The 12,504-nt window shown below is 39.6% G+C and overlaps 1 protein-coding gene across 7 annotated transcripts in view; it reads right to left on the bottom strand.

Moving 5' to 3' along the window:
• The window catches only part of LOC103328882 (MraZ), a 31,414-nt gene that overhangs the window by 4,345 nt on the left and 14,565 nt on the right, over positions 1-12,504 (bottom strand). For 6 of the 7 annotated variants that reach the window (XR_016121880.1, XM_089041054.1, XM_089041050.1 and 3 more), the window contains exons 8-17: positions 7,033-7,088; positions 6,822-6,921; positions 6,066-6,183; positions 5,781-5,990; positions 4,811-5,138; positions 3,345-3,438; positions 1,862-1,970; positions 1,450-1,712; positions 1,213-1,337; positions 546-780 (exon numbers count right to left, since the gene is read on the bottom strand). Coding sequence is in view for 6 of the 7 variants with exons in the window: in XM_089041054.1 (XP_088897180.1) it covers positions 546-780; positions 1,213-1,337; positions 1,450-1,712; positions 1,862-1,970; positions 3,345-3,438; positions 4,811-5,138; positions 5,781-5,990; positions 6,066-6,183; positions 6,822-6,921; positions 7,033-7,088 (1,638 nt within the window). In the remaining variant the exon portion in view is untranslated. The remainder of the gene's footprint in view (positions 1-545; positions 781-1,212; positions 1,338-1,449; positions 1,713-1,861; positions 1,971-3,344; positions 3,439-4,810; positions 5,139-5,780; positions 5,991-6,065; positions 6,184-6,821; positions 6,922-7,032; positions 7,089-12,504) is intronic. The other variant, XM_089041053.1, reaches the window with a different exon arrangement.

Here is a 12,504-nt window from a genome sequence, read left to right as displayed (position 1 = left end):
CTGCCAACTGAACACATTATCTTCTTTCATCTTTTTCTTTTTGGCAAAACTTTCACAACAAATAAACTTCTGTATAATTTATTTTCATTTTCAGACCTTGTACCAATTTTTTTTTTTCACCAGTGAATGAAACTTTTGCCAATGCTTGATTGGCAAGAAGTGGTGAAAGGAATGAGTTCTTGGCAAGAGTGGCATGAAATTGATGTCTGCGTCACCCATTATTGGGATATGTCACACATATAGCATAAAAGTGGAACGTGCATGTGTCTTGCAATTAGAGAAACAGGAATACATTGAAACTGTCCACATTAGAGATGGATGTATAAAGCAAGATAGTAAAAGGTCCACACTTAGTTGATGGTATTAAACTGCATTTTATAAATTCATCTATTTTAAGATGCCACCATATGTAAATTGTCGACTCCAAATAGAACCTCAGAAACCTACCAAGTATGAATATGAAGCTTGACAATGATTGATTGCGATAATAAGTGTAATTACAAAATTGAAATACTGGGAAAGAAATTTAGTAGAAAGAGTAAAACCTTCATCCCTTTGTACAAGGCTCGAGATCTGCAAGAGCGAAGACATGAATGGTCATATTCAGACTTCACATATTCCTGAAGGCGATGAACTTTATTTCTTTGCCGCCACTGTTTCCAGGACCAGGAACAAGGGTATGCGAGAACTGAAAGTATACTATGCACAGACCCTTCCCACCAATCATATGCAGCAACAGAATTGATCTCATCAATAAATCTGTTAAATGCATCTTCATATCTGTAACCCAAAAAAGGGGTTGCAAAAACAAATAAATATTGTTACATATTAGACAGAACAAGCAGATGCAAACCTAAGTGGTGCTTTCCATTAAACCATTATCTTGGACTAACAATTAACTAATTATATTAGTTCTAAGAGAACATGCATTCTTTTTTAAGGCAAAAAGTATCTTGGAAGAAAAACTTTCAAACCAAATTATTAGAACCAACGGGTTAGATAAGTTTTCTAGGTTTCAGGTGCACTGATATCAATGGCCAATACCTAATCACATATACTAATCCAAAATATCACTGTCATATTCCTTAAAAAAAAATATCACTCATATTCCTTTAAAAAAATATCATTCATATTCCTTAAAAAAAATATCATTGTCATATTAGCATCCAATTGTAATATCGCAGAGACTTCTAAGTTCAGTAATTTTCTTACACAATTTCAATGATTGCATTAGGAGGAGAGTAAGGAAGATGCCATGGTTCTCTGAAAGTATTAGGACCCATGAAGTACATTCGATGAACATGGCTTTGAGTTTCTTCAACTCTGGTTCCCCGTACCTATGTTATTATTATTTACAAAATAAAAAATAAACATGTCAAAAATTCTGGAAGGCAATCAAATCATAGCTGTGGAAGCATAATTTGAAATAAAGGAATACTTGTTGTATACCTCAGATAGGGAAAGAAGACACGGGAATTGATGACTGTGCTGTTCAATTGAACCAGCCCTGTGATATGAACATGAACCAACCAATTTGATTCTCAAAGTCCTTAGTAACAAAGCCAGAACCACCAAAACGCATGACAATAAAATTGCAAAAGGCCAGGGGCCCCCGAAAGTATACAAAAGCTCCTCGAGAGGTGTGTAGCATTTTGGCATCCTATAATTGTCAGATACACATTTATAGGGACATGATGGCTGAGTCACCCCGCCTACAGCAAGTGTGCACCTTTTCGTGAGATGAGAGCAAATATTAAAATAAAACAAAAAACTAAATTTGGGAACACAGAGAGAGAGAGAGAGAGAGAGAGAGAGAGAGAGAGAATCAAACATAAAAGCTAAAATATGTTCATCAAAATACCTCGCACATAGATGAACTCAGCACGACTTGGAAGAAGATCAACAGAACAAGGAATACAAAGATGCGCATCAGAACCATCAACATTTTTGAATGTGCCAACAGGGCATTCCTGTAACAGAACGCAATTCTCAAAAAACTTAAAAAAGAGAGAAAACGAAAACAGATATAGCAGATATACCTCACAATGATCAAACAGGATATTAATAATAACAGGATAACCTTTTAAAATGAGAATCTGTTCATGTTGCAAAGACTCTAAGTGGCTTCCCCTCAAGTGTTTTGGCCAGCACCACTTTGGTGGATGGAAAGATAGGAAGAAGGATTTAGACTTGCATGGAACCCAATTCAATCAATAATGAAATTCTTGGATATAAGAAATGTTCTGCAACATGGACGCCCAGCCCAACTCCGTCCAAGGGTTCAATCAATTCCTTAATGATGTCTTGACTGACTTCAAACTGGAAGGGCAGGGGCCAATAGTATAGGAAAGGAGTCCAAGAAGAAGGGCAAGCCTGAGGTCAAGAAAAAGACCCTGCTGTTTATGTTGCAAAGACTCTAAGTGGCTTCCCCTCAAGTGTTTTGGCCAGCACCACTTTGGTGGACGGAAAGATAGGAAGAAGGATTTAGACTTGCATGGAACCCAATTCAATCAATAATGAAATTCTTGGATATAAGAAATGTTCAGTAACATGGGCGCCCGGCCCAACTCCATCCAAGGGTTCAATCAATTCCTTAATGATGTCTTGACTGACTTCAAACTGGAAGGGCAGGGGCCAATAGTATAGGAAAGGAGTCCAAGAAGAAGTCAAGCCTGAAGTCAAGAAAAAGACCCCTCTGTTTGTCCTGTCTGTCAGAGCCAATAGTATAGGAAAGGAGTCCAAGAAGAAGTCAAGCCTGAAGTCAAGAAAAAGACCCCTCTGTTTGTCCTGTCTGTCAGTAGTGGTTTCTTTGAATTTCTTTGTACACACAGACATAGTGGCACATAGGATGTGGGTGTTTTTTGAGGTCCAAGGTTCAAGATAGGAGAAATGCAAAACCCAAATATTCTTTAAGTGAGTCCTATTGGTTCAGATATTGACAATGCCAACCAACTTTGATGAGTTAAACAGATATTGACTCCATCAAACCCACACAAAGGTAGCACGCTGGTCCAATCTGACCGGTTCGGCTCAGGCCAGTTTAGTGAGGTTGGAAAGCAAAATTCCCTCCATAAAGAAAACTTTATACTAAACCGGAATTAAGCAACAAAAACAGAAACTCACAGAGGTGGTTTCAAAGCACAGTGAGACCAATTGAAGCATGGCATGAAACAAGCATATTGGGCCTAACTTAAATGGCTGACACAACCATTTTACACCACAAACTGATGCATATATTGAAATAAAGGGTAGCGTGAACGTGCACAGGTTTCTATGTTTGATACCACAACCATTTATACTAGAAAAGAGACATATTCCACTATGAAATACCAAATGAAAATTACCTTGCAGAAGGTTCCATAAAGGCCCTTTGGGCATTTTTTCCCAGTGATAGTTCCATCGCTTCCATGACGACCTCCATCATCCCCAGCACCTCCACTAACAGAGATCAGCAAGAAATTAAATTTCCATTATTGAGTTCTTTTCATACTATGGCTTATTAAGAAAATAAAAGAAAAAACTATTCAAGTAACATTTGTTGCAAGATGAAAATTCTACACTCAACCATACTTATCCCAGTAGGCTTAAAAGAACAGTCTGTATGTAGTCTGACAAAAACTTAAAAGATAACATTTGAAAATTAAAAAATAAAAGCAAGTTTGCAGATATTTTTAGTATAGATTAAGAGGACAACCAAATGATGGGTTTTTCGGTAAAAAGTTTTTGATTATTTATAATAAGTTATTCTTCTGAAGATGGGATAATGAGAATATCCATACTTTTGTGACAATTTCAAGCTCTCGAGGTAAAGGATTTGCTAAGAAAACAATTCAAATCTAGAAACAACTTGTTAGCAAATATGGGGATGAGGTATGATATGCCAATTTCATAAGAAATGGAAGGCATGAACTATCATGTGCAATAACCCCATCAGAATCATGTAGACAGAATATCCGATTGAAACCTAAAAGCAGATGTCAACATGATCTTCTCTTTCATCATAAAGACTATCATTCTATAAATGCTTAATCAACTAAAATACTATGTTTGATCAGAATTATTTTCTTCTTTTTATTTTTTATTTTTAATTTATAATAAATTCGGTAATTTACTTTTATTTTCTGCTTGGGAGAAAGATTGTCACTCTATTTGATACTCGTGTTCTATCTTGTATCATCATGCCCCCACCAGGGAAAGTTCCTTGGTCAAATAGGTAATGTAAACTCTTCTTTTATGCTAGCAAGTTCGTGTCAAAGCAGTGGTAGAAAGGGCACTCTATTTGTTTTGGTAAACTCAGACTGTTACCATTAGTAATTAGCAACCTAATCAAATTGATAGTAATAGCTAAGGTGCTAGTGATATTCTTCAGAACAGAAAACCAGGTACATGTCAAATTCAATGCATACTCTTGGCCATTTAATTCCCATGACCAAGGGTAATGATGGAAATAAAAAACTGAGAAACTACAATATCAGACAAACTTTTTTACGTTTAATTATTATGAAAATCAGTAACGTGATTGAATGGTTGAATAAGCCTCTCTGAGGAAAGTATTCTCTTTATTGCAATTGTATAAGGAGTTTCTGCATTTTATGAAAGTCCCCAGAGCATCTGGCATTCAAAATCATGCACAACAATTGGGTAAGGAAGTGACAGTGTATCAAGAAAATGTTTTACAAATATATTTGACCAAAAAGCTGGAAAACGCATCTTTAATGTGTTGATTCCCCCATATCCAAAAAGGATATTCAAAGAACTGATAGCAGCACAATCTTAGATTTATGAAAATTATAAAGACACCAAATCATACCTGCTGTTAATGGAGCCACTTATACTAGCAACCGGAACATATTCATCCTCAAAATCTATCTTAGACCAATGAAAATGAACTCTTCCACCCCCACCCCCACCTCCGCCAAGAGGACCGCCTTTGCCCCCAGCAACAGATAAAGATGAATTCTGTGCAAGTAATCCAAGCTCTTGAAGGAAAATAAGGATTGTCCCACCTGAACCTCCACCAAGTCCGCCAATCAAAGTACCAATACCATTTCTAGCTGCTTTATGAAAGCTTTGACCCTCAGCACTCAATGTTCCAAAGACATCAAGCTTTAAGAGTGGCCACTGGATGGATCCCATCACTAACCAGCATGAAATTGGGTGTAAGTATGACCCAAGTATAATGTCAAATATATTTAAATTAGTAATTCATAGTTGCAGCCACTTGGTTTTTGTCATCAGCACTTGGTTTTTGTTCATCAGCAGTACAACACCCAATTGCATGTCACTAGAAAACATTGTTCCCACTAAAGGGGGGTTCTGGAAGAGCATAAATTTGACGTTTTTATATTAAGCAACTTAGAAAGTTTAATAAGGTTATGCTTACCTGTACAAGACTTTTATTATTGGAGTTGAATATTTCCCGTAGTTACTGGTTTCTAAAACAACTGTCTTCCTTTTTCTTTTTCCAGTGCAAGAATAAAGGGTGGTTTTGAAATTGCTGAGTTTCAAAGTTTGCTGGTTTACTACTATTGCCAAAAACTTAAGTGCTGCATTGTGGGCCAACAATAATTTTATATTCTAACACTCCCCTCACATATAGGCATCTTTCCACAACACCTGAGCCCAACATGTGAAGTTCGGCCTGTGTTGGGAGGTTGCAATAGCAGTGAGTTGAAGTCAAGATTTCATGACACTATGAAAAAGTTTGCTGGTTTACCACTATTCTCAAAATTTAAGCCATAGATGTGTGCCAACAATTTTTCATATGTTCGAAAACTTACCAATCATTCCCCCTCCAACCACATTCCCATATGACGGACTGGGACCCTCAGCTCCACTCCCCAATTCACATGGGAGATCAGCATTGCCATATTCATTACCACCATTGCACACCCTTCCATTAAAGTATCCAGAGCCCCCTCTTCCCCCGTGTCCAGCACCACTACCAGCTCCATTTGAAAAGTTTCCACTTCCAATACCTTTACTGCAACCTGAAAATAGATGGTTTTGATTTAATCAAATGCGTAAAACATTTCACATCTTAGCTCTAGAATAACCTCCTTTACCTAGTTCTGATGCAGTGATCAGGCCATTATTATCTACAATAATAGTCCTCGCCCTGTGGATGTGAATTACACTTCCCTTCACGACACCATCAACAAGAAGGTCCTCAACACGACAAATCTGCAAAATGTGAAACACAAATATACTTTGAACAACAAAAACGGTGAACCCACAAGTTGATACTTCTATGGGTAATCAACCGGTCAGAAAGAGTTGATTTCAATCAAGAGTTGAAGCCACAAATTGAAGAAAGAAACCAACATAAAAGAAAGTTTTGGTAGTGGTAAAACTCATGATCAGCATCCAGACCAGAAATGGAAGTCCAGGCAAACTTGGACCAGTCTCCTGCTTTCTCATTATCAAAAGAAAAAAGAAAAATTGAAATGGAATAGCTCTTGCAGGTTATCCAACTGTATACAATTTGGAAAAGCCACACAAGATAACCTTATAATTTAGATTATGAACCCATGAAACTTAACATACTAATAAAATAAGCCAACAGGAAGGTTAGATTCCAAGTAGAAACTAATTTTCTATGATTGCTATCTAATTGACTAGAAGTCTAATTTGACAAAAGAGAAAAACAAAAACAAAATTTACTAGAAGTCTACAGCATACATAAAATAAAGACTTCGTACCTTACACATTAAAAATAAATCATGCTTAAGAAAATAATTAAAATTACAATAAAGCAGGTATTCTGTTCCAATATGCTTTAGCATCTCTCCATAAATCTCTAATAAAATTCTTAATCTTACTTGAAGTGAAAAGGAGAGTGTATAATTAACATGGCAATCATCCGGTGGAGTAATCAAATCCAATGGACATGCTTGACTCTCACAAAGGGATTTTGTTACCCTACAAAATTGAATTCACACAAAAAAAAAAAAAAAGTCAAAAAAGTCAAAAAAAATTCTCAGGGAAGAAAACACATGCACAGAGGAACAAGACCCTAAACTTCATACTCACACGTTTCTGCTAGCATCATCATCCAACGGAGCCTGAAGTAAAGAACCAGCACCAACCTGTTGTAAGAAGTATGAAAACTTGTAAAGCAGTTTGTCCAAATGGAATTCTACAGTTTCACTACCATAAAAAGGAAATGCAGAGCAAAGTAACAGCAGAATAGGTTACAAATAGATCCATTTTGGCCAGAATTAAAGGAAAAAAACTGAGCCACCAGAAAGAAACATACAATAGTTACTGATAGCCGAAATGTCACATTCCAAAAAATATAATATAAACAAACAAACAGCTTGAACATAGGATAGGGGGTGTCGTTCAAACCATGAGAGAGAGAGAGAGAGAGAGAGAGAGGAGGGGGAGCGGTGAGTGTGAGACATTTGCCCAGGTTTTTTAATATTGAAGCAAAGGAATTCAGAATCAAGGTTGATGACCTCTCCTATGGAGGATCAATCCTGATTACAGAGAAGGTTAGAGCACGTGTGTTCCATGTTTCTCTTGAGCTTAGATGTGTGAACTGGCTGGTCAGAGAGCTGCAGAAGCTTTTGGAAAATTAAGAACAGAGATTTTTCCGACAGTACAAGGGAGATTCTTATCAAGTGTGGGTGGAAAAGCTTAATAATGGAAAGGGTCTTCATATGCGACTGACGAAGTGCGTACATGGAGTAGTTAGGTCTATGGTTGTTCCTCAGGGTTGAAACAACTTTGGATGGGCTTTAATGAAAGAAAACTTAGAGGTCATATTGACAGGGAGAATCAACTCGAACAGGGTCAACCCATCGGCCGAAGCTGATTGTCCTGCTTCGAGTGGCAGAGGTAGAAAGTGAGAATGGGCAAAACTTACAAGGAGGCGGTAGAAAGTGAGAATGGGCCAGAAAGGACGGTTACTAAGAACAACACTACGGTTGGGAATTCGAACTGGAGTTGGGTAGTGGCCTGTCAGAGGCAAGTTCTACATCAATCTTGGAGTGATATCAGGATGGCCCTAACAAGCTGGTTAGATAAAGATGTTGAACTATTTCCATACCAGATTAACAGGGCCTTCTTCGTCTGTTAAAGTAAAGCGGAGGCTATGAGAGTTAGAAGCACTGGTAAGCTGGCGATGGAGGGACAAACAGACATACTTTTATATAGTTGGGAACGTGGTCTGGAAAATAATATCCCTAAAATTGTTAGCTATGGAGGCTGGATTGGGGTCTCTGGTCTCCCTATGCACTGGCGGAGAAAATACTTCTTCGAACGTATAGGGAATGAATGTGGGGGGGAGGACAGAAAACTTCAAGTATATGTTCGAAGCAAGAATCAAAACCAGGAAAAATCACGTCGAATTTCTTCCCGAGATTGTGATTATCAATGAAGAATCAGAGAGCTATTTTGTGAAGATCAGACCTTTATCTCCTGCGATTAGGCCCACCAACTCTCGGCTTCCTCCACCTAAAATAGCGGGCGGCTGGAAACCAGTGGAACCAAGTGACAGTGACTGTCTGGGGATATTTTTTCACCCCACGTGGAGGGGGAAAGGGGCAATCACATTGAGAAGCGGAACTTCGAAGGTACCGAGAAGGATCTCTGTAGTTTGGCAGCTAAAACATTGGAATGCGGAAGTGGGATTTGTGGGATCGGAAGATTATCTGGGTCGCAGGCTCCACAGCTGGAGCCAAGTACAGAGCTTCGTCAATTTCCAGAAGATTTCGTCAGAAGGTCAACCAAGTTGGTTGTTAAAAAATCCTGCGCATGGGCTATTAAATCAGACCCAAAAATTGGGCCTGTTTCGGAAACTATTTCTAAGCCCAATCCTGCAATTCAACCCTTATCTAACTCTGGGCCTGGAGGTAATCGTGACCCAATACCAAACTTTCAGGGTAATCGGAGTTGGGCTGGACCTGCTCAACATGAAACCAGATTTAGATCCAAGTTCTATTCTTTATGTGGAAGGAGGACTCCATCTAGAAAACAGTGCATCTCCTTCACTCAGGATGTGCGACCTGGACACGGAGGGGAGTTTGCTAATGTGGCTGAAGCGAGACAGAGGGATTAACCATGCCTTTCTGTGGATGGCAGATCAATCGCTTCAGTTGGGACTGAGGACGACCTCCCATCTGAGGTGGAGGAGACAATTGATGTAATTGAATGCGACGACGGGTCTGTCACTAGAATTCTCACTGGGTGGACTGATGGGATTGTTTTCAAGGTCATGGTGGGCTGGAGAATAAAAATTGTGCAGGAGGCAACGATGACGGCAACGATAGGCTGCCAGGTAAGGAAGGGGGCGGCGATGCTGTGCCTTTGAATTCACAAGACATTGAGGGGGACGACGGTGAGGGGATGGTGGGAGAGACAACTAAAGAAACTAAATTAGTGAGTTACAGCAGAAGAAAAAGGTTGGGTGAGGAGAAACATTCCCGGATTATGGCCAAGCTGAATCTCACGATGGTTCCCATTAGGAAGCAGTTATCACTTGGGTGCCTCTCGAAATCTAGCCGATCAAATGGTGAATTTGGCAAGAAGGGGAAACAGAGTTTGACTAGGGTCGAATCGGAAGTGGATAGTGTGCAGTCTACTTTGCTTAAGAGGGAGGCCAAATTACTGAAGATCATATCTTGGAATGTGAGAGGTCTCGGGAGCAAAAGGAAAAGGGTGGTGGTGAAGGAGCAGTTGTTACGTGTAAATTCAAATATTGTTATTTTGCAAGAGACTAAGAAAGAAGTTTTTGATAGAAGACTTGCAGCTTGTGTTTGGGGGTCTAGATTCAAAGAGTGGGTGTATGCCCCTTCAAGGGGTAGGTCTGGTGGGATTGTGGTGATGTGGAATTCTCAAACTACCTCCATTTCTGACTATGAAATTGGGGGATTCTCTGTTTCTATAAGAATTCTGGATGTTTCTAGGGGGGATTGGTGGCTATCAGGTATTTATGGCCCTTGTCATCCTAGGGATAGAAGTAGATTTTGAAAGGAATTAGCTGGGTTGTTCAGCTTGTGTGATAACAAATGGTGTATTGGGGGGGGATTTTAACGTGGTTAGATTTGTATTTGAGAAATCTAACGGAGGTAGGATGATGTAGAACAGCCCGTGGGTTTAGAGTAAATAGCCTTTAGGTTTAGAGTAAACACTAGAGCAAGAGAGCAGGGAAGAAATAAGGGATCGAAGAGAAGAATTAGAGATCGAAGAGACGAAGGGAAAGGGAAGGAATCAGAGAGTTTAAAGTAAGGAAGTTTATCATTAATCAAGTCTGCCTTAAAAGATTACAAACAGCTCTATTTATAGAGACAAAACCCTTTTTAGCCTAGGACAAGGAAAAGTAATCTTTAAGAAATAGGAAAGCAAATGAACTAATAAGAGATCCTTTAACAAGAAGGAATCTTTAAGAAATAGGAAAGCAAATTAGCTAATAAGAAATCCTTTACCAAGAAGGAACCTTTTAAGAGTTAGGAGAACTAATAATAGGAAAACTAATCCAAGTAGAATAAGGAAAACTAATAATATGCATTCTGCATCATTCTCCCCCATCGAAAAAGAACTCGACACCGGCGAGTAAACCAAGACTAAGGATGACGACGACGTTTGTAAGTATGGATGATGGGAGGACGGGATGCAGCCAAATCAAGATCATGAAGAGCATCCTGATAATTGTGCAGAAGAGTGGGATCCAACGGCGAAATTCAGCTTCAGTAATCCAAGTATCCTCGATGCAGGTCTTCCAACCCAACGAACCAGATAAGGTAGAACCTCCGATAGAGCGAGGCCACAACTTCATGATCCAAGCGTCCTCAATCTGATCTGTAATGGCAGAACTAGTAGCAGGAAGCGCGGCACCATAGAAGGAGCGGAACCCTGAGCAGCATCCATAGAAATAGGTGGAGAAAAGGTTCCCCGATAAGGAGTTAAATCAGAAACATTGAAAATGGGACTTATATGCATATCTGCAGGCAACTCAAGCAAGTAAGCGTTGGAGCCAAGCTTTCTAATGATACGATAAGGACCCATCGAACGAGCATGAAGCTTCTTAAAAGATTGCTTAGGAAAACGCTCAGGACAAATACGCACCATAACAAAATCCCCTTCCTGAAACTCTTGTTGACGACGATGAACATTGGCTGCTAGTTTATAAGTGTCGGTGTGCATGGATATCTGCCTACGGACATCATCATGTAGTTGCCTAATATGTTCAGCAAATGACGTAGCAGAATCTGATGCGCGGGCAGCCACAGGAAGAGCAACTAAATCAACAGGTGATCGGGGAGAAAACCCATGAACAACCTCAAAAGGACTCTTACGGTACTTGATTAAGCGAGTTGTTATAAGCAAACTCAGCCACAGGCAATAAAAGATCCCAATTACCAGGTTTATCCCCAACTAAACAGCGGAGTAAATCACCAAGACTGCGATTAACCACCTCAGTTTGACCATCTGTTTGGGGATGGAAAGCAGAAGAAAACTTCAAAGTAGTACCGAAGAGCTTCCACAAAGTCTTCCAAAAATAACTAACAAATTTGACGTCGCGATCAGAAATAATGGAGACGGGGAGCCCATGCAAACGGACTACTTCCTTAAAGAATAACTTGGCCACATAAGAAGCATCAGTATTTTTAGCACAAGGCAGAAAATGTGCCATTTTGGAGAAACGATCAACTACGACAAAAATAGAGTCATAGCCACGACTAGTCTTAGGTAAGCCAAGCACGAAATCCATACTAAGATCCTTCCATGGGGCATGAGGTATCGGCAAAGGGGTATATAAACCTGTGTTACGTTTGCGAGCTTTAGCTAGCTGGCATGTACGACATTGGGAAATGAGATGAGCAACATCACGTTTTAACGACGGCCAATAGAAACGATCTTCCACCAAGGCAATAGTCTTGTCTTTGCCAAAATGTCCTGCGAGGCCGCCACCATGTAGTTCCCAAACAAGGAATTCACGGAGAGATGTACGGGGAATACATAATTGTGTTCCTCGAAATAGGAACCCATCCCTCATAATAAAGTCCACATATTCGCGACGGTTACCATTGGAAACTTCATGAAAAATAATCCCAAAATCTGGACAAGACGAATACTCAGTCTTAATACGATCAAACCCGGTTACCTGAACTGTCATTGTGTGCAAAATACTAGCCATGCGACTAAGGGCATCGGCTGCCTTATTGTCAATGCCTGGACGGTGTCGTAAAACAAATGTAAAGATCTGGAGATATTCGGACCACTTAACATGTCGACTGCTAATGGTGCGTTGAGAGTGCAGATATTTCAAAGCTTGATGATCTGAATACAACACAAATTCGTTCGGCAGTAGGTAATATTGCCAATACCGAAGTGCTTGTACCACAGCATAAAACTCCTTATCATAAGTAGAATAACGCTGCTTTGCTTCATTAAGTTTCTCACTAAAGTATGCTATGGGATGTCCTTCTTGGCTAAGCACACCACCAATCCCAACTCCGGAAGCGTCACATGCGACTTCAAAGACTTTAGTCAAATCAG

Source organism: Prunus mume, linkage group LG7 (genome assembly GCF_029339155.1).
Source record: "Prunus mume cultivar Tortuosa linkage group LG7, ASM2933915v1, whole genome shotgun sequence".
Lineage (NCBI taxonomy): Eukaryota > Viridiplantae > Streptophyta > Magnoliopsida > Rosales > Rosaceae > Prunus > Prunus mume.
Note: the sequence above shows the minus strand (reverse complement) of the source record. Positions and strands in the feature narration are given on the sequence as shown.